This window comes from Calidris pugnax, unplaced genomic scaffold (genome assembly GCF_001431845.1).
Source record: "Calidris pugnax isolate Ruff unplaced genomic scaffold, ASM143184v1 scaffold317, whole genome shotgun sequence".
Lineage (NCBI taxonomy): Eukaryota > Metazoa > Chordata > Aves > Charadriiformes > Scolopacidae > Calidris > Calidris pugnax.
In genome coordinates this window covers 1308665-1330936 of record NW_015091111.1, presented here as the reverse complement: position 1 = coordinate 1330936, position 22272 = coordinate 1308665, and the positions used below count along the sequence as shown (strand labels likewise).

Sequence of the window (22272 nt, the reverse complement as noted above, 5' to 3'; positions counted from 1 at the left end):
ACAGAAAAAAAATAATAAATTACCCAGGCTCCTAACAGTGCAAAAAGGGAAGCAGTCTTAAAGGAAACATCCTAAGTATCTTCACTGGATTGCTTTAAGAAGGAAATCTTAAGCAGAGCTCCAAATCACATGGCAGTTATAACTGGCTGAAAATTCTCCTACTAATTTTCACAAAATACAGAGAAACTGCAAATTTCTTAGCCTTTGAATTCGCTTGTCACCCTCTGAGATGACAGACCTCAGATATGACCAGATGAAATACTTCATTATTGCAACAAAATTATTTTCAGGAGTGGTACACAGAACACATTTGGGCCTGGCACAGGCTACAGAGAAGGTCTCTAAAGGTCAAATCCACACAGAGAAACAGAAGTGCTTCTAAAGAGGCAGAAAGCAAGTGTTTGCTGTTATGATGCGATTTTTACTGCACTAGGAACATTATGCCCTAGATAATACAGAGATTTTAGATGTTTCAAAAACATCAACTCAGACACAGTAAAATGCATTAAAAAAATAAAATCGATAGACAGACTGGAAACCAAACACCTTGGTCACATCCCGCCACATGTCACTATTCTAATGGCAAACATTGGTGTGAGTATACAAGCAATGTCATTATGCTATTAAAAAAGCATGGAACTAAGCAGAAGTTGAAATTATGAGCTGTGACTGTGGAAGACCCCATGCAGAATTCCCTGTACGTAAGCACAGTGACCTTAAATTCAGTGGAAATTCAAGCCACAGGAAAAAGCAGGACCGGACATCTTAATCAAATGACCATTACTAACAGCAGAAGGGTTTCGTGAGCTGGCGATGTGAGCGTGCATCTGGGAGACTGCTGGTTCAAATGCAAACAGAAGACACCTATGTCAGAACCATTTCTAGGCCCCAAAACAAGCAGGCAGAACTCCTCTAGCAGTACCATGATCCTCGAAACTCAGTTTGAAAGGCTTCCCCCACAAAACTGTCCTGTACTTTGTTTCACCTTACGTAGAAAGGCTGATGAGAAGAAGAAAAAGCCACCCCTTCCCTTTCTACCTCACCCTGCCACAGCTCCCTCTCACTCCTCACAGCTCTGGGGAACCTGACTCACATCTAGAGACTTTTAAAAGTTGCACACAGTATTGTCTGCAGACAGCAGATGGTAGTGGCTCTTGTCTTCCCTATGTTCAGGAAGACCTGTCACTTCTGGATTTAGTGCCAAGTCCTAATGCCCTCCGAGCACAAAATAGCAGAAGCCACCTCCAGAACAAAGCACCAGATCAATCCAAGAGGCAGCAAAACCCACTAAGGGTTTTGTCAAGGATATCCTTAGCAAGGACAAGCAAATCTTTGTAGGCCAATTAGTTCAAGCAGAAACACTGTCTACTTATGCTGAAAACATAGCTAAATTACTTCAGCCTGCCATGACTGCTCCCTATGTTTCAATGTAGTTGGTCATTGGAAAGTTATCCTCATGGATAGTAGTTCGGCTTTACTTGAGACTCAAGTCTAAAGGAAAGGAAAAAGAATAATCAAGCTTCAACACTGAAACAAGAGATTATGTTTTCTCTGCCTGATTTAGAGTAACCTTTGCAGCCATTCAGCCCCTTTACTAGTGTAAGTCAGGCTGTCGAGCAACAGCACTTCCAAACAGTACAAGAACTTTCTCAGTCTTTCGAAAAGACTGAAAAGCAGATACTTAGTAGATATAGATTGCCCAAATCCACATCAAGCCTTAGCTAGAGATCAGATCTCTTGTAACCTACGTGGGACATTATACTGCTGGTTCACATCGGCATACTCCGAACAGACGCAGCCTTGGTAGGCTGAAAAGCTCATTCTTCAGGCTGGTGTTCTGGACTGTGAATATACTGACTATTCCTTGCCTACAGTATTGACATAACTTGCTGGCTGAAAATACACCTTGGAGCACCTGCAGCAGTATCAGTGTCCCCTGTGTTTTACACAGAGGACAGGAACACTACTAGTAGACACAGAAAAGAGTAGTGCCTCTTGTTGCTTTAGGAACCTGGTCCTGAGTACCAGAGAGCAGTGCAGTTAACCTGAAGAAAATTGAGTGTGCGCTGCTGGAGAGGTCTTCTGCGTTATTATATGGATGCCCTGGTAAAATTCTTTGCACTTCCTTCAGGTAGCAGTGAGAGATAACATGAAAAGGAAGGAAAGAGACCAAGTTGGATGGAGACACTTGTGGTCTTAAAAGGCTGCTCCATTGTCTTGATTTCTGTCCTCTGACTTTACAGCACACTTTTCCCCTGCTGCTGGGTGATGGGCAAGCATGTGAACAGACCAGGGTTATAACATAAGTGAAGAGGGATCTCTGATGGCTGCTGACCATGTTGTCACACAGCTGTGTTGCCTTTGCTACGAGGAAAGTTACTGTGATGATGCACTTTCACGTCTGCCACTTGTCTCAAGGGGCAAAGCACTTTTTTTTTTCCCCTGCTGTTCTGAAGTAGCATTTTGTTGGGCAGACAACAGCTGCTGCTTTCCAAAACAGCTGGTTGGTACAAGTCAGAACAAGCACTCAGACTTGAGACATTGCTACCTTTGCAATAAGCTGTCTTTGTCCCATCAGGACATCCTCTTCTGACAAATGTATGTTCAGTCAGTCTCAGATACAGACCAGTTATGTTTCAGCTGCGCTTGCTAAAATAGATGGAGAACTACAAGGAAAGGACCTCTTGACATGTAATAGTTTACCCTTATTAAGGTCTATCTGTCTGTAGTCACGCAAACCTTCTACCAGTGTCAACCTAAAATCCATCTAAAGACTAACTCAGGTGGTATTTGCCTCTAAAGACAGAGATTTAGAAGACTAAGTCGTCAGGGAGGGGGGAACAAACAACAAAATCCACAGGAAAGTGTCTTGATTCAAAATCCCTTAAAAGGGTCTTTTATTGCACCATCCTTAAAACTAAAACTAAATTAGAAGAGGAAGGAAACTTTAGCTGTTTGAGGCTGATCTGTGACACACATCCTCTGCAATCTCCTCTACATATAGCTTAATGCTGCCAGGTCAGCATAAAAAAAAGCTAAGGCAAGATCTTCAGCTAATAAATGAGCTACCTTCTGCTAAATTTTCAGAGCTACACCAATTTTTCCACCAGCTGAGAATTCATGCCACACAGGCATAGCAACACGAAGTTTTAACAAACTCAGTTCATTATTAACACTTAGTTAATACATAAAAATCTGTACAATTTATTTTTTATTCTGCAGCTTCTGCATTTAGTTTCAAAGGATTTTTCCAGCATTTTGGAAACTAAACATACACAAAGTATGATACAAGCATAAAACTGTAACCTGAACTCAAAACGCATCTCAAAGACGCAACCACTTCTTGATAAAACACAGCAACACCAAAAAAACCACCAGGGTTGGAGTGAAGAATATTGCAGTTTGTTGAACCTGCAAAGAAATTTAGCAACAGGTGGTAGAATATGTTGTTTGATTTTAGCCAAGATCCTGGCATTAACACTCACTTATTTTATGACCAAAAATATTTAAATAGAACAGCATCTGTTTCCCATGAAAAGGGCTGCCTACAAAAATTGAACTTCTGTGGATTTTCAAAAAACTCAGTTGAACAATGCTCTATCCTCTTGCCTGGGTAAAAACGAACTTTGATTCAACATCAACAATGTTTCAAAGCAATCACCTTTTATCGCATCCTGCCTACATTGAAAACTGCCGCATCCTGCTGCGATTCAGAATGAGGGCTCCAGCTCCTTGGCGGCTGTTTATTTTTTTAACTCACAGGAATGCTCTAAAAATTAGGTAACAAGTGTTCATAACGCACACTGGAGATGAAAGGTATCGTCACTGGAGAAGGTTCCAAAGCTGAATATTAACTTGAGAGATGAAGGAAGTCAGATCCAAGCTAGGCACTCTGCCCTCAGTATCGAGTCAGACACAGAAGTGGATAGAGCTTTTCCCAACTGTGGCAATTTCATAATCGCCACTCTCATGAGAGCTCAGCCCCCCCGGAAATCCCCTGAGAAAGCTGAACTTTTCACCAGATGATAGCGGTGCAAATTTCCTAGGGGAGAATTAACACCAAGCTCAATGTGAAAAGTCTCCATCCCGCTCTCTCAGACGACCTTAGCCTGTAGCTCAAATAAACCAAATGCAATCTTCAACAAATCAGGCAATTTATTGAGATTTTGCGATTAGAAATCACTGAGAACAAATCCAGAAATTGCGTAAGAGTGGAAAACGCAGAAAATAAATGCAAACTGAGCGTAAGTTTTCGGCAACATACTGCTGGTATTAGCAAGCTGTACTGACAGGGCTGCAAAGAGAGACAGACAGTAGTAGGGTATGAAAGTCTACTTAACACTCTGCATTTTATTCGCTGGTTCAAAATAAGAGTCAGTGTTGACAGACCAGGTTGAAGAGTTTTAGGAGACTAAAGAAAGCCCCCAGAACTTTTTAGTACTGTCCTGCTTCTGCAGCACATACCAATACTCCTTATACTGTGACAAGCACAGTAAGCAGTTCTTGATTTCTTTTATCACTGTGTCTTTATCTAGACAAGTTAACAGCAAGATAAAGACAGTGCCTTTAAGGTACAGAGATTTGGTTATCTGTTGGAACAGCTGTGCTGCTAATGGTAGATATGGGCACTGTTGGCTTCCCTGGATGCAGTCGGACCATTAGCTGGCACCACTGGGTTAGCTGGTCTTCAAGTAACCAAGTTTCCAGTGCAGCCCTTCACCGGTGCTGCCCAATGCTAACATGCTTGTGATTCTCCCCATGTGTTTTAACAGGGTTCATACAGTCTACTGTGATAGGATTCTCAGAAATGTTTTCCTCAAGCTTGCGTCAGCCGCTATAGTGCAGACACTACAGCAAAGCCAGATTTAACGTAACACTGCATGTTTAGTTTTTTTTTCAGTTGCACTTCCACAGGGATTTCGGCCTTTCCCTCCCACACCCACACACACCCACCTAGAATCCAAGCTGGTATTATTCTAAACCTCTCACTTCAAAAGCATCTCAGCAGAAGGGAAGTTCAGACCAAAAGCCCAGTTCTGCAGAATCAGAAAACAGCGATGCACATTATGCTGCATCTGAGATGCAACTCTACCTCTCAGCAAAGTCATGCAATGCTGTTACAGACAAAGAAACCTCTGAAAGTTCATGGACAACCCCATGGGAAACAAGTGTGATTCTCGTGGTAAACAGATTCAATGCTGCAGCAGACCTTTGAGCCTAAACCTCTATCAACATCATTTTATTACTTTAATCTCATCTTTGGCTTCAAGATATTAAAGAAAGCGGACTCTGTTGAAAGTGGTAACTGTGCAAATGTGTAATTCAGCAAATATCATGCCACTCACTAATAAAAGCTGCATAGCTAACTGCCCAACACACAACTGGGGACCCACACTACGATAAGAAATCTTCTCTACCTTTGCGTATCTCTTGACAGTCAGCCTCCCAGTTTCAGTTTAGGACAGAAAAAAATAAGAGACCCATTGGATTCACACAGAGGCTTTGGCCACTACCTGTAGTAAGGGACTTAAAAGTGCCCTTCCAAAAAGGTTTTGGACAAGTTTTCCAAAAGATCTGCAGTTGCCTGCACAACTTACATTCCTTAGATAAAAAAAATAGTTATCTAAGAGACAAACTCAAGTCTGTCTGCTCAGTGACCCAGTGATTTGAAAAAAAAATTAATTAGGCAAATGTGGGAAAAATGCTATGTGCATCTGAGTCTCCAAACTGCCCAATCAACATGGCACACTACAAACCCCTTTGTGTAATCCAAGAACCCAGTATCGACGGTATGTTTCACTTGCTCCATCCCAACAGACGGCCTCTGACCAGAGCAGGAATCACACTGATTCCCACACAGTGCTGGGCTCCCCTTCCCGGCTGGATGATTTGGGCTCAGAGGTGGCAGCAGCCAGAACCTGCTGGAGAGCTCTGCTGAGGGCTAACACAAAGTAACCTGTACTGAAAACTAAGGGAAAGCAGCCTTTCTACTCGCCCACACAAGTCAAGATCTCTCTACTGATACCACAGGGCAGCGTTTTTGGCAACATTTTCCCTGGCCTAAAGGAAAGGCAAGGATCTGCATGTCACTGTGGAGCACAGTACCAGAAAACCCAGCTGCATATTCACGTGCAATGGCAGGAATGCCACCCTGCTGCAGTTGGTGTCTGCAGCTGTTTCCGGGGGTGAAGGCCACCTGGACATATGGTTTCTTAGTCCCCATTCTAGCCTGGCTGGTTTCTGTTAGGTTCCTTCCCAAGGGAGGCCAGGGAGGAAACCAGTTCAATTAGGGAGAGGTAGGCAGGTATAGGAACCAATTTGAATGTTTAGCTTGAGGGCGTGGGGTCATTTCTGTTGGGGAGACGACACCAAGAAGGGAGTAAGCTATCACCTTAAAGTCATCTAGCAGATATTGTACAACATCCTGTTTTCCTGACCACCCTTATAATCATACAGCAGGACACACACCACCAGAAAACCTCCCCCAAGGCTGCTCTTCAGCTCGAGCCCTCCATCATCCTTTACCTGTTAAATAAAACAGCACTATTAGCACTGACCAGACAGGCTGCAAACTCCTTCAGCTTCAACACCTGTCTGTGCAGCAGGGTGCATCAGCCACAGATGCCACCCAGCTGATGCTTCTCCTACACCACGAGTGATACTAATCCAACAAACAACTGGGAAAGGCAGGGCACATGTGGAATAATAGCCTGACATCTGATGCAATTTCTTAGGCGATGTTTGTTTCCCTCTGCCTATTTCATTGCTCCATTTTTGTTTAGTTGGGATAGTTTCAAGAAAAATAGAAACATGCCCTTTGGGATCACTGAAAACTAAGAGCAATGAAGTAAATACCAACTAGAATGGCTCACATGTGTGGCTGTTAGCAACAATTAAAGGTGGCTTTGACTTTACCTATTGATTTGTTGCCCCATGGCACTGCAAAACCAAGTATTTAGGAGTGCCTCTGGGCCAACAGCATGCCCACTTTTCAAAACAGGAGGAAAGCTTATTTTTTTGCAAAAGTTTTATCCTCTCCTAAAATGGCACTGAGGCCAGTTGCAAATCCAGTGTCTGCAAGCAGTGAGCCAAACCTACTGCAGGTGGCCATCACAGCAGTCATGTCACTCTGTCACCAAGGTCTTTGACTCTCAGTTCTGATTTGCACTCTGCCTTATCATGAGTGTTGAAGACCTTGGTGACATTGCTGGACAGAGATGTAACAAGGCTGGGAAGGAGAGGGCACCTGGCACCTGCCTGCAAAATTGATTATATTAAGGTATGTGTAAGCCTGCACGTAGATTTCACTGCTCCAGGCTTGCTGAATGTGGCCACGGAACAGCAGCAACACCCTGTGACAGCTGCCTGTGCTGAACTCCCTCACGGTACTACTAACAAGATGAAGTCAGTAGTTCATCTTGGCCAGAAGAGGTGCTACATGAAGCAAAGGTGGGCTGTTCCCTACTGATAACATCTTCCCCTTTCTGCACCAGAGAGCTCTTCTGGAGCTCAGAGCAGCAGAGAACAGGGGCCACTCCTCATACTCCTGGACAAACAGCCCTGTTAGGAGGGGTTACCTCCCACCTCATCAAGAAGTGACTGAGATACAAAGCCTGTTGGCATAAGTGCACAGCACTGCCCAAAGTCTTAGTGTCCCACCTTGTCTTTAACCAAGACATTGACTTGCAGGCACCATCTTAAGCAAGTCTCCCTTCCCCAGGGTTCAGCACATGCCTATTATGGTTTGAAAAACCTGTAACAATTTATTGTTCTTTAGACAATCATTCTATCACCCAATGACCCCTTTCCACCCAGGAAGGGGGACCAGGAAGAACAAGGAAACACAAGGGTTAAAATATAAATAGATTAAATGGGATAAGATTAAATAACTAACCATAGTGCTAAAGAACCAGTAGTATTGTTCCCAATACTAATATAAAATACACAAGGATTATACTCAGCCCATTCTATCAGTGGGAAGCTGTGCGCTCCCAGCAGTGGACAGCAAATGCTGAACACTGTGAGCGCTACAGCTTCGGGAGGAAGGGAAGGGCTCAGGGGTCCAGCACCGGGCAAGAAGTTCCCTGGACCACAGCCATCAAGAGACTGAGAACTACACAAACTTTTCTAATTTATATTGAATGTGACATTCATGGTATGAAATAATCCTGTTAGCCATCTCGGGTTAAGTGCCTGGGTCTCACTCGTCCTCACCCCTCCACCTGGTGAGGCTCGAAAACACTGAGACCTCCAATCCCACATAGCACAGCCGGCTATGAAGTAAAATATTTTCACAAATTCAGACACCAGAGTCTTCTAAAAGTGCAGTTTCCCCAAGCATTAGAAGACAAGTTAGTCCGGTGTCACTCAAATCAGAACAGTGCCTAATTTCAGATCAGACAACACTAACAGTTACACCTTGAACATTCATCTGTCAGGGTTATTTTAAAGAAGACTGAAGGAAAGGACTTTGTGACAGATGCTCTATAAACAAACATCTACAGCCAAATACGGACACGTATGTTATGCATGACTAGCATTAGAACAAAATCTATACCGCAGCTTCAATTTGCATGCTAGCAATGGAAGATCACCTCCTGAAGCCTGTTTCAAAGCCATCAGCCAGCAGTGGGAAGCATGTACGGAAGCCGGACATCAGACCAGTGTGAGAGGGGATGGGGAAGCTGCAGAGATTCCAAGAGAGCCCACATCACACAGTAAGCAGCACACAGTCCCTCCCACTGGGGAAAATAAGCTGCAAAGCTGCATCTGTCTGCACCACTGATTCACATGGCTTCAGGTCCAGGCCAGAGCTGGAACAGAGGTGGTATTACAAGTGTTTTCAATTATAAGCTCATCAGGTAATTAGCCCTCCTGCCAACTGGGGAAAGGCAGTGCTTTCAGGTTTGGAGGTGTGCTTACATCTGACATCCACTCCTACAGTCTTCTTAGTCCCCAGAGTCACAGGAGGAAATGCCCCAGAGAGAAAAGGATTTAAGCATCTCTCACACCTCACTGTCAACTGCAGCTGAAGGGATGACCTGTAGTTCCCTTCCTTGCACAGCAATCTAAGCACTGCTAAGCGTAAATGCACAAGGACTTGTAAGACTGGAGGATGCTCTTTTAAGCATGTTGTCAGAGAGTGAATCAGGCAGCCGAAGAGTGGGCAGCCACGACCCCCAAGTTGGAGGCTTTGTAAATGAGCATATCACGAAAAGAACAAACAGGCTTTGTTCCCTATAAACCTTACCAACAATGGGCAGTCTGTCATTCTAATGACACAGAGGCTTGATATTTTTTATTACACATTCGAAATATTTTATTATAGAAATGTGATCTTTGATGACTGGTCTGAGGCTTATTTTTGCTGTCAGTCCACTAGTCTTTATAGTATAGAAAAACATGAGCCTTCTGACTTTCAACTTGTACAATACTCCCAATGTGAAACGTTTCTTGGAATCACTCCTCCCTCTCAAACCTTCCCAGCAGTAACAGCTTCAGCTTATGGCTTTGACAGTTTTCTTGTAAATGTCCACATCTGATGTTCACTGCATGTTTCAATACAAAGCAGCAGTATCTCACTCTTTGGAAAAGTTAACCTGCAGATAACTACTGTGGGCACGAAGTGTAAAATCCAGTAACACCCCTCATTCTTACAGAGAGAGCTTGTTTCCACAGGACCACCAAGTCAAACCAAGGGTTTGAGGAGGTCCATGAAAAACAGTATTAAACCTCTCCTGGGGAAATAGTAATCTTAGCTCATTTTGGCAGTGTTCATTATGTGTCCATCTCTGCATAAGGGTTTGCACTGCATCCTCTCCCCCCTTAAAATTGCTGCAGACTTAGGTAAAAGTATGACGGTGCCACTTACCAGTTCCCAGAGCAAAAAAGAGGAGAGCCTGGCAGTACTGATACTGAGCCCAGCAAAGAAGTGCATCTCCTATACCTAAGCAAACATATCAACTAAGGCTCAAAGAGCCAGTAGACCCCAGCGTCACCCGCAGATCTGACCCCATCATGATTCTGCACAGTCCTGGAGGGTAGAGAGGAGGTTTATATATCCAAGACAAATCCCTTGCACAGTTTATGTCTGTACATGCAGCCAGCACACATCTGCCAACCTGTCACCAACAATACAGACTATTTCAAAGTGACTTGCAATGTACTGAGCAACACAGGAAAGGATATAAAAACACAATCTCTGCTTTAAAAGTGTGCTCAGGAAACATTAGACATGAAAGTATTCTCACCACACCAGGTCAGGTATTTTTCTTCCTGGAGCCTGCCAGAGCCACGTTCAAATGAACAGAGTTAGGAAGAAGTACAACTGTAAAACCAGGGACAACTTTCATAAAACACTAAAATACCACCTACATTCAAAGAGCACCGCCTGCCTGGATAGAGGCTCTGGGTGAAGACAACCAATGGCTTTATTCCCTACTATATTTCCCTGCTGTATTTCTTTCTAAACTCCTACTTTCCATCGCTTCCAATAGACATATGCATCACTAACACAGCAGCCAAAAGAAAGAGTCTTTCAGAGAAGAGTACCCCAAAAAACTCTAACAAGTTGCCATGTCAGAGGGACGTGGCAATAACGAGAGACCTGCCACATTTCCCGAGACTGGGCAGAGCTGTTTCATGTCCCAGCTCTGCCGCAAGCCTCCCGTGTGACCTCACACTAATCACTTATTCATCTGCACGGGACAGGAAGGCACACCAGACCTTCTCATGCAAGCTAAAAATGGAAGAATTCTCATTTTTCATGGCAAATGGTGCTTTGCAATCCCCCAAGACAAAATATTTTCTTTTGGATCTTGCCATTCAAAACCCTGCCAGACAATAGCAAAGAATGAAGTATCCTATACCGAACGGTCATACGGAAACAAAAAAACCCAAAAAGGGAAATAGAGACTTCTTTGTCAGATAATAATCAGCTTTGAGTTTGTAAACTGGAGGCCAACGTCAGCTTTTCCTCATCTGCATTCTTCCAGCACACTTCCCTCCGGAGCTCAGGGGGTAGAGAGCTAAATTGTAGCTGTAATGCATTCATTGCTTCACTGAGAAAACAGCAAAATAACTAGTCTTTTCCAAAAAGACACACTACTTGGGACTCCTTTGAGAAAGTCAGCAGTTTAACTGACTTCAGCGGGCTCAGGATTGTAATTTCACATCCAAAACAGCTGCTATTCTTGGCATTACAGACTATCCCTTTTCTCTTCCACCGAAGAAGCTGAAGAGCACACAAAGGAGGGGCTTAAGGCACTTCTGCAGGATTGGACAGGACTTGATGAGCTGCAAATTATAACCATGCATGTTCTCATTATGGTACAGTTCAGAAATTCATACAGAGGCAGCATTAACCAGACCAGAAGTACCAGATGTTGGTGGCTCTTTCTACCATGCCGTTACCTGAGCCAGAGGAGTTTCCCAACTTGCGCAGTTTTCCCAGGACCTTTTGGACATCCCTTATGCTCGTGTCCTGTTGGCTGTACAACAGTAACCTCTTGGCATCTGAGAACAGGCGGGAAACACTGGTGACAGGAAAACACAAAAACAACCAGCAGTCATCAGCTCTGTGAGCCAGCATCCACAGATCCAGTTTTACATCTCAATTCCAAACTTCAGACCCTTTCAGTTATGCCACTGCCCTTTCTAGTACAATAAGCCCTTTCTTCAGTGACCACCCTGGGACAATCCGAGGAGCCTAATAAAAGATGACTGCTAATGCAAGGTCAAACAAAGTTACACTGGGAACCTCCATGCATTTGAAAGCATTTAAGACCGGGATGGAGAGGGCCTCCTACTGCCTGTAAACTGCTTCCTCATAGAAGCACAATAATTTAGGTATGTCCCTGCTCCTTTTCAAAGGCTTCTCCGGGTTGCAGACACATTTTACTCTGCGTTTAGCCTAACTGGCCTGACAGTATGAATGCAGCAAACTGTGCAGGGTATAAGGAAGCTGGCCGTAAATTCAGCTTTCTGCAACATATCAGCTAGTAATGAGAGACAAATATCAGAAGTATCCTCCAGACCTGCTCTTCAACTGCCTCTCACTCTACACTCTCCATCTCAGAGGTTCATTAACCAGGGAAAGAGGCTCTTGGAAAACAAGAGCTTATGCCTTACCTTTTTATGGGCTAAATTCTGAGCAGCCAATAACAGAAAGAGACTCAGTCCTCACCCAGGCAGAGCTTTTCATTCACCAAGAGCCTTGACTGCTTGGACTCAGGGATACCACTTATCTACCAGCTCTCTGCTGGTAGGTAAGTGGTATCTCTGCTCAACCCCCTGAGCTTGGTGCGTCAGCGGCAGCAGAAATACCAAAACCCTCAACGGTGTAGGGTTAAACCACTAGCTGGCAACTTCCAAATATCCCTTTTCCACATGTTCCCCCAAGAACAGCAATGAGGAAAAAGCAGGCAGACTCACATGGAGGCATTGAAGTTTCCAACAATACCCGGGGATTCCCCAGGAGTTGGGTAGCGGAAACAGGGGTTGTTGGCATTGCAGATGATCCCCTGTATCCATGGCAATGTTCCTGCTGAAGGCATAGCTTTGTTTGGGAAGTGACCTAGGACAGAAACACAAGAGTTAACACAGGATACAAGCCACTACTACGAAGCATTGCATTTGAAAGGCGATACTAATCCTGCGCCGGTTACTGTCACAAATTGCTCAGGAGAGCGCAGAATGACCAACGCTAAAAAGGGCTGAGCTCATGTTAGGTTCCCCACACAGCTCTTGCCTCCTCCACTGGAAAACAACACCTTGTTAAGCCTGTAGGAGCAGCTCTTTGCTACTCTAATCTTTGCCTCATTGGTTTTTGGCCATGCTGACAGGGATATAGAACTTCTTGCTGAGGAATGCCCAACAGCCAGCAATGCCAAAGCCTGGCAGTTGTGGGCACATGCACACACATGCTTTCTAGACAGCCGTGCTCCTCTGGACTGGCACGCTTGACTAACACAAGGATTTGGCTTGAGGCCACACAGACAGCCCTGGCCAGCATCTAGGTTCCAAAGATCTATAATATTTCTGTTTGGTCCTTTTGGTCTTCAGAGCCTGCTCACCTCAATTACAGAACCATAAACAACAAGCAGGACTGGAAAGGGAAAGCAAAGGGTCAGCAACTGTGGGTTGCGTGCCTACATTTGGTCTCCCTGAGGTAAATATGTCATTGCTGTCCCTTATTGTCTTGATTTCCAGACAGTCTTAAAACTTTAGAGTTCCTAAAGCCTTTAGGCACCTGCCTGATGTATCTCAAATCTTTTTGTGGAAGTCTAACTCCTGCTACTAAAGACCTACTTAAATTGTAGCCTGGAGTTTACGTCCTGTTTATCTTCTGCATTTGGGTCAAGAGTTAACAGTAAAAATAAACTACTTGTGGCAGATCTTCACCAGCACCCCACTCGGGCACTTGTGAATCCCTTACCCTACAATGACAGGAGAAGAAAGGCTGCCTTTGTATAGTTCTGCACCTTAAACGAGATGTCAGGCTGTTTTCTGCAAACTTAACTCACTTTCTCACCCCCACACAAGGGAGGGGAGCGCAGAGGAAGATTATGCCCCAAGTATCTCTTACAGCTACTGAAGGCTTTGACCACGAGATGCAGTCTCCCCTCTGGTGCCCACTTCATCCTCACAGCGTGTCTGCAATCACACAGGCTGGCTGCCTACCTCCACAGCCAAATGGAGGTACCATAGCCCCAGGAGGAAGAGAAGTCAAAATTGCAGCAAGGCTGGTTAATGTAGGTGGCTGAATGAAGATGGGGAGCTCATCAGTCCTCCCTGCAGAAAGCCAAGGCCTCTGTCCAGGAGAAAGGTGAAGGAACCGAAGGTTCATTGTTTCCAGTACCCAGGGGACTGTTTGTTCCCACTTCTGTTTAAAATATAAAACCTATTTGCCTGAGCTCTCTGGCTTTTGTTTCATTTTGTGTTTTTGTTCTTCTAGGCTGAGGGAGGGGCTTGGGGGGTGGGGGAAAGAGGATAAATGCTTTCAGACTCCTTTTTGTAAAATTTCCTGGAGAATCACCTTCTCTCTCCCCATGCCTTCTATTGTACATGGCTAAGAATACCAAGAAACTAGAAGTCATATGAAAAGAGAAAGGGCTCAAAAAAATTCATGGCAACGTTTTACATACGGTGATGTATGTAAACAGCCGTTCCTTAAAGAATAAAGCAGGAATCTGCCAGTTCTTAGTCAGGTGAGTTGCACAGAAAACTCTATCACAGAACACACGCTATTTTCAATTACATTGCTGCAAACATCTAGTTTTCAGTATACATTAAAGTCACATTTTGACAGGTTTCTTTTCTCCCAAATGAAGTGCATTGTAAATATCTTAAAGTGTCACAGGAACAGAAAAGCCAAGCTCTACAAGACCAAAGTCACCAATCTTGCTCAACAGCATTCAAGATGTCTTCTCTGGCTGGTCCAGTGAAAGCTATGTAACTATCACTTAAGAGCTAGAAAAAATTTCCCTCATGTTTGTAAAAAATATGTTCCTCACACTAGGCAAAGCTGCTACAAATAAAAAATCCGGACTGGGAAGTCTGACCACAGAAACAGCTGAGTCTTTGATTATTCTTCTCCTCAAAGAGGAAGAGAACTGAAAATCTATCCTTTTGTTGAAAAGACTATACTATTAAAATACTGAGGATATCTGCAGGCTACAAGGCACTTGCATGCAGCTCTGTTACTGCTACCATCAGGCATTGCCTGCAAGTGATTTCATAACAGCATACAGTACTGCCATGATAGACAACAGTCCTGCTTCCCTTAAGGCATCCACAGGGCTGCCACAGAGTTCACCGTGAACTCAAGGTTTCTTTCCTTCTGTCTCTGCTCACAGTTCAACAAAAAAATGTTCCACTATAAAACACAACCATATCTGTCAGCACGTGAATGTTTGATGAAATCAGTCCAAACTTAGATGAAATGATTTTGTTACCTGTTCCCAGAAGCTTTTAGAAAAATCGAGAGGAGTTAACCATAAAAAATGAATTAAAGAGTTACCAGATGCCCTACACTTTACAATTCCTGATGACAGCATAGGGATAAGGCAGACAAAACAGCATCGAACATATAAATGGGAAGAAAAAGGGCTGCAGGGGAAAGACTCAAAACTCTGCCTGTGACACCAGGGTGCCAGAGCAAAGGATTTACAAGGAGACTAGTGACTAACAAGCCCACTCTAAACAGCTCTATGAAAAGGCAGCTATGTTTGAGTTTATATACAAGGGCTGCCACAGCTGAGACAAATTACCATTGAGGCTGCTAGTTATTTATACCAGCTGAGTAGACTGCTTATTGCTTCTCTCCAGCTTCACGTCCATATTACAGGTAACTCTTCTGACTGAATGCTCCAGTGGCATTAGAAAAGGCAATTCAAACATCAGGCAGCTAAGTATGAGATTTAATTTAGGGAAGCTCCAATTACCCTGTTAGGCAGTACGTGGGACCAGCAGTGTCCAAGTGTACTGGGAAACTGCAAACATTAACAGTTCAGTTTTGAAAGGATCCTTGCGAGCTTGAAAGCCTAGCAAGCAGCATAAAATGCCCCAGCCACTGCAAAAAACCACAGCCTTAAGTGCTGAAGAGCTAGTTCTTTACCCATTTTAAGAACGGAACACTTCAGAGTGACCTCCAGAATCATGTTGTGCTGACCCTTAAACCTTACTTTATTGTAATCAGGCAAAGGAAAGATAAACAGAGCTCTTCCACAGTCAGCTAATTGCAGTATGAGGCTGTCACCAATCAGCAAGGTGAAGCATGTTGCTAATAAACAAGTCTTGCTTCCTAAATCAAATGGCAACCAGAGATCTGAAGATTGTCATCTGCAGAGCAAGAATAAGCTTTCTTTGAAAGAAAAGCAGAAATGTGCTCTTCTTGTGTGAGGATGTAAAGAGACAAGTAGAATAGTTTTTCCTCACAAATGCATGACTGCTGAATCTACTGAACAGAGCTGACAGTCTAATGGTTAGAAAAAAATGGAATTGCTCTTGAGCTCCTTAATGTGATACATTAACCCACATTACTGCCTGAAAATGAGATTGCTTTCTTACAGATCTGAACGCTACTTTCTTTTTATGCTAAGCCACATAGAGATCAACAATGAGAAATTACTTGGGTTCTGCATGGGTTTTGCAAACTTGTCACAGTTCTACAGCAAATTCTCAGCTAACATATTATAAATTAAAAAAAAAAAGAGAGAAACAGCAAGAAAAACAACAGCAATGTACAGTCCTGGAACAACATTAACCTGTCAGAACACACTGCAGTCCCCGAGGTGAAAGGAAAAGAGCCATTAAAACTTCCCTGAAGATTTCTGACTGAAGTACGCGAGCACTGCCCCTGTGTCTTGCCAGCTGCATTATTACCTTCTAATCATGAAGCAATAACCATTCTGGGTGCAGCTGCTGTGTTTGGTACTTACATTCATGCTGCTCGTAGGGCGGATATGAAAGTCTTACAGAGATCAGGATGAAGAAGATAAACAGTGGCCAGGCAACCTCGATCAGCAGCTGGAACTGGAAATAAAGACAAAGTATAAAGACGTCATATTCAAAATACAGCACAGAACAGAGGTTCCAGGACAATCAACTTCTAAGACAGGACAGTTTTGCAAGCGCTGCCTCACTTGGCTTTGCCTACGCATTCCAGAACCAAGAAGTTTGTTCCTCCAGCTTCACAGGATAATCTGCAAAGAATTACAGGCTTTTCTCATTGATATGTGCCAGTTATGGGACCAAACTGGATGTGCTTAAGGGCTATTTTTGGCTTCTTTTTACAGTTCTTTTTGTCCCCTGACTGAGAGAAACCTCCCAATGCATCTTCCCAGCAATGAGATGAATATTTCAGAGGTAGTGGGAAGTACTTGCATCCCATTCCCACAGTAAACCATTGAGCTTCTACCCTAATACATCAGGCACGGAAACCACACTGGTGCACGGCTATGCCAACCCTTGCATTTCAGTGGTGCAGAAGCATACTGGTATCAGGAAAACAGACCTGCTAAGATTAAGCTCGTACCTAGTTACTATTTTGTTCTAATTTATGTTTGTTCCCAAACGTAGGGACCCACTGGTTCAGGGTACCTACATATAGGCACTCAATGTCAGCTAAAGATGTAAAGAACTCAGTTATTTAGAGGGGCTAGACAAGGATATAAGAAAGGTCTGCTATGAAATACAGAGCGTTTTTAGGCAGGGAACTGAAGCACAGAAAATTTCACTGAGATGTGCCATGTCCCACAGAAACAAGTGGACAAAGCAACACTTCAGCCTAGAGCTCCCGAGACACAAGCTGAGGTTTCCCAGGCTTGAGCTTCACCAGCCACGCCCCTGCTTCCCCACTCCAGAAAGGCTGCCTAAACATGCATTTTAGGTAAGTTGTAAGACAAGGAAAAACTGAAAGCTTTTCATGCTGCTACTTTGTTCATTTTCCCCCCTTTGGGAGGGAGAAACCAGAGTGTTTTCTCAGTCAAATAAAAAGGAATCTTTTCCCCTTCTTTCCTGGAAAACCCCGCCTGTAATAAGAATGATGTAGAAATCTTATTACAAAGGCTACATCATTCTTATTACAGGCCAGATATGATAAGACCTGCACCCCAGTGGGAAAGAATTCCCCCACACAGATGAGTTTTCCCATGTTACACCATTAACACTTGACACTCAGCACAAGGCACTCTATGCAACTTCTAGGTGAGACTTCTAGGTAACTCCTGTACCTCAAAATAACCTCACACTGTGAAAACAGTGCATTAGAACAAATGCTGTTTGGTCCAAGCAGAGGAAGCCATCTAGGATGGTTCTTCACAGATACCTTTAGGCTGACATCCAACCAAATGGCAAGGCTATCCTCTAAAATACAAAAATTGAGTGGAGTCTCTCAGGCACTCCTGGTAAGCGTGCCAGGCGCTGCAGGATGAGTTTGGGATAGTGGTTCCCACCCATTATTTTCTTGCACATACTGTATGACTATTAGATAAGAAACTCCACTGAGACCAAAGATGCCAGGAAGATGCCTGAGTATCTTTGGTCTCTGTTTTTACAACAAACAACGCGGTGGTAGCATACACACAGCCATTAACAGTGACAGCCTGCTTCCTTCTGTACTGAACAGTGGTCTGGATCCCAGGGGTCAGAGGTGCTCAGAGCTGGGACACCAGCAAATTGTCCGCTCCTTGCCTCTTCAGGATTCCCTCACGGCAGTTCCCAGGATGGCATAGCAGGACTTTTCCTCCTCTTGACAGAAAGGTGGTTGTGAAACCAGGACAACCTATTCCCTCCGTCAGCATCGATGACCATGCCCCAACACACATCACAGTCCTCTGCCACCCTGGCTGTAAGACAAGGAGCACGCACCTCCAATGACTATGCACTGTTTGGGAAAGAGTAGCATCAGCTGGGCTTGTGGACGCTTCTCAGGGTGTCCAAGGTGGCCAGATAGCCTTTTGCAGCCCTGGACAGTAGTGCTCAAATGGCCTTGTTGCTGAAGGGGGAGCCTGGCCACCTGCACACACTGCTCCCTTCTTTGCATGCCTAGCTATGGTTAATTACACAATCACAAAGGCAGCCACATGTGGGCTGCATGCACAGCGCCGTATGCCTCTCACACACACCACGTCTATCTTGGCAAATTGACAGGCTCAGGAAAGCCTGAGAAAGGAGTGCTACAGCCTGGGCTGACCAAGTTGCACCTTTACAGCTGAAGACTGCTGCACCATGGCAGCCACTGAAATGCTACTGCTGCACCAGGGGCTTGCATGGGGTCAGGCTCGATGTGTCAGTAGTATTTCAACAGAAAGTTTGGCCAGCCTCCTGTGCCGTTCAACAAAAAATGAACTCTCTTCCTTTTGCTCCTAAAGGTCAGTAGGCTTCTTCCCCTACTGCCTCCTGACCTTCCTGTGACAGCGCTTTTCATCCCCTGTGGCCTTTGCAGAGCATGACACAGAGATATACTAAAGGGAACATGTCTCACTCAGCTTCATAGTAAATGGATACTGAAAAATAAAGTCTCCTCACTCACTTCTGTGCTGCAACTACCAGACCAGCCTGGTAAACAGTGAAATGAATCGTCAAACCTCTAACCTGGAGATCCACCTGGAGCTGAAGGAGGAACGTTCCACCTGCACACAGCAGGTGAACTCAGAGGCAGCACTTGGCCAAGAACAAGCTACTCCTAATTTTACTGGGGCTAGTCCCTGAAGCATGCCCAGTTAAGACCAGTTGGCTGATGATGAAGGATACCATTAAATATTGAGATTTACACTGTGTCAACAGGAAATCTGTTGAGCAAGAGCTAACCAAACTATCACCTCATCTTACCGTCAACCACCCTCCCCAACCTTTATGGTTCAGTTTCAATGCAGGGAGCTACCAGCAGCTGACCAGTCTTCACATTGAAGTTTGAGGTGTCTCCTCATATGCAGGACAGAAGGAGAGAGAAGTGTTTTTACACAGTGACCCCTGAACATCATTTTTTTTTCCTCCTCTGCCCCCGTAAACTCCTTCCCCCCCACTCTGGTGGTGGTGTTGGAAGTTATCCAGTACAAAGTTATGCTTGAATTGCACACGTCAAGCTGAGCTTTGAACCCAGCTTTCGCAATGCAGCCCAAACTCACAGCAGCCAAGGAGAGGGTTCAGTGGGAAGCAGAGGCTAGCTCACACTTCTTGTGGGAAGAAGGGTAAGGATCAAACTCTTTCTGGGCTACATCTTCAGTAAGTACAAATGGGATAGTGCCATCACTAGCACAGCCCGGTCAAGGACACTGGTCTCCTAACAGTAAAGCAAATAGATGAACAACTGTGCAGCCACAATAACAGGGGATGAGAAGAGACATTCTACTACTTTTCTGCCTTTTTTTAAGTGGCCTTCCCCTCCTGATATCTTCACGTAAAACCCAAATGGGAACTTTAAAGAGAAAAACCCCACACATACAGGAACCCCACAAAAACCAGTGGTGGTAGGCCTTCCTTGCAAATTAGCTAACAATATCAGTGGGGAACAGTGACTATGAGCAGTTTCATATCCTTTGGACTTCCTGATGGGAATCCGATACAGAAGCTGCCAGAAGGTCCCAAGAAATAGCTGAGCAGATCCAATATCACTACAAAACTACAAGCAGGAAGGTCTTTTTCACTAACACACACTTAGCCTACAGCATTTGTGGCATCACCAAAGGATACAAATGCACCTCTGTTAGCCAGTAAGCTAGCCTACAGCTACCTTGACATGACATGCATGCTAGAGCCAGGCCTCTTCAAGTAAACTTCAAACCTGATGCATTACTTTCAGAAGAGCCTGACAAAAAAAGCCATCAGCCTCAGTGTAAAACTCAGCTCCTCTAAAATCCCCTCCTAGCTTAGCCAGTTTAAGCATTGCTCCAGAGGATCCATCAATATCCTTGAGTTCCCCTAGTTGCTAAAGGCAGTTTGGGAGGGGTCACGAGTAAGGTCTCTAGTGACAAGGGAGGAAGAAACTGTTCTCAGCTACAAAAGCCTAGGTTACATGGGCAATATCCGAGAACTGCTTAGGTTTTTAGGAGCTGCAACCAGTTTTGAGACTGCCTTCCCCAGCTCTGTTGGAACGTTCTTCTAAATTATGAGGCCATTCACAAGGTCAGGAAGCTGGCCCACACATCCAAAGAGCAGCCAGCCTCACTCCTTGCAGCTCACCCAGTCCACAGCCTCTCAGCTGGGCAGCCCTGTCCTGGGAGACCAAGGCTCCTGGGACAAGGACAAAAACATGCAAATTACATAGAAATTCCTGCTGCCTCTGGCAGCTCTGTAACCACAAAGGTATACAGGAAAAGTCAAAGATGCCACTAGTCCCCTTTGTATGGTTTTATTTAAGAATGGACCAATTCCAGCTCCAAATTCACTGGACAATTCCAATGAAAACAAGCCTCAGACACCTGAGCAAAGACTTCAGAGACTATCTCCAATGGTGAATATGATAGCCTCCCCCTTCCCTTGTGACTCCGAGTTTCTAAAACAACCCAGCCCCAACCAGCTGGCAAGAACCCTGACATTTGCAGGGTGCAGAAAAAGCTTATCAGAGAGACCACTTTCCACTCACCACCTCAGTAACTCATGTTCCCTTCACATTCCCTACTCATACCTCCTCAAGGTCAGATCTAACAGGACAGATCCTCTGCACGGGCCTGCTGTACAGGACATGCCCCTCCTTAAATCCCTGGAGGGGAAATAGCACGTTTTCTCTGGCTTTCAGCTGTCTGCAGGAGTCACAGCATCCTGTGAGGTTTTGCTAATGCAGAGGCAGAAGAATTTTAAGAACGCCATACTGGATTCGTGCTCCTGTGCTTTCATCACCATGAGAAGAAACTCTTTTTGCATATTGTTTATCTGAACAGGTACATTCCCACACTGCTAACAGATGGTGAGGCCAGCCCTTAAACTAATCAGAACGTACCTTGGTAGAAAAACATCAGCTGCCTGGATCTGTCTCCATGCCAATGTAAGAACATGTCTCATGCCAGTCACTTAAACTGTACCTCCTGTTGTAACGTTGCACAACAGACGCGCGTTTCTCTCCCTGAATAAAAAGACTGAAGATGCCCGCTGTTGCCTCCACCACTTCTGCCATTAGGAAGTGGCAGAATTTTGCTGCTGTTGTTGCAGCTTGCAGCATTCAAAAGCTTTTAGACTCAACTAACTCAACATCCCTGCAGTCTGGCAATGCCCCACCTGCGGAGCAGAGCAGGTGACAGCACAGGTTTTCATTTTACATCTTCCTTGCTGCACACAGAAGTCATGCACTCTCTCTGCCTGGTCTGACATGAGCGTTTCAGTACTTTGACATGCAGGGACGCAGGACAGAAGTCTTGAGCACTTTCAAGCCCTCTAGCTTCTGTTCACCTACGACTCTCTCCACTTTGAACTGGGTCTTTCCAAAGGCAGATCAGTTGCTCTGCCAAGGACCACTAGAGGTGAAGCACCCTGTACCTTAATGTTCTCCTTTTTTTGCTTGAAAAGTAAGCTACAAGGATACAACTTAGACCTCAAAAACTCCTTTAGCTAATACTTACAGTCTGTCTTCTTCTGTAGGTGAAGTTCTTCCATAGCAGCAATCCCAGCTGCGTCCAGAAAGCCATCTTCCTTCAGCAAAGCCTAGGAGCTCCCTTTGTGCAGCAGCAGTGGCAGTACACAGCAGAGATGTCGTGGCTGGGCATTAACTGGGGGGGGGGGGGAAAAAAAAAAAAAAAAAAAAGTTGAAAGGAAGTAAAAAGCTGGGTCAGAACAGAA

The 22272-nt window shown here is 44.6% G+C and overlaps 1 protein-coding gene across 2 annotated transcripts in view; it reads right to left on the bottom strand.

Annotated features, from left to right (window-relative positions):
- ABCA1 (ATP binding cassette subfamily A member 1) overlaps positions 1-22272 on the bottom strand; it is a 99549-nt gene that overhangs the window by 60291 nt on the left and 16986 nt on the right. For both annotated transcript variants that reach the window (XM_014958135.1, XM_014958136.1), the window contains exons 2-5: positions 22056-22202; positions 16440-16533; positions 12433-12574; positions 11413-11534 (exon numbers count right to left, since the gene is read on the bottom strand). In XM_014958135.1, the coding sequence (XP_014813621.1) occupies positions 11413-11534; positions 12433-12574; positions 16440-16533; positions 22056-22121 (424 nt within the window). In that variant the 5' untranslated portion in view covers positions 22122-22202. The remainder of the gene's footprint in view (positions 1-11412; positions 11535-12432; positions 12575-16439; positions 16534-22055; positions 22203-22272) is intronic.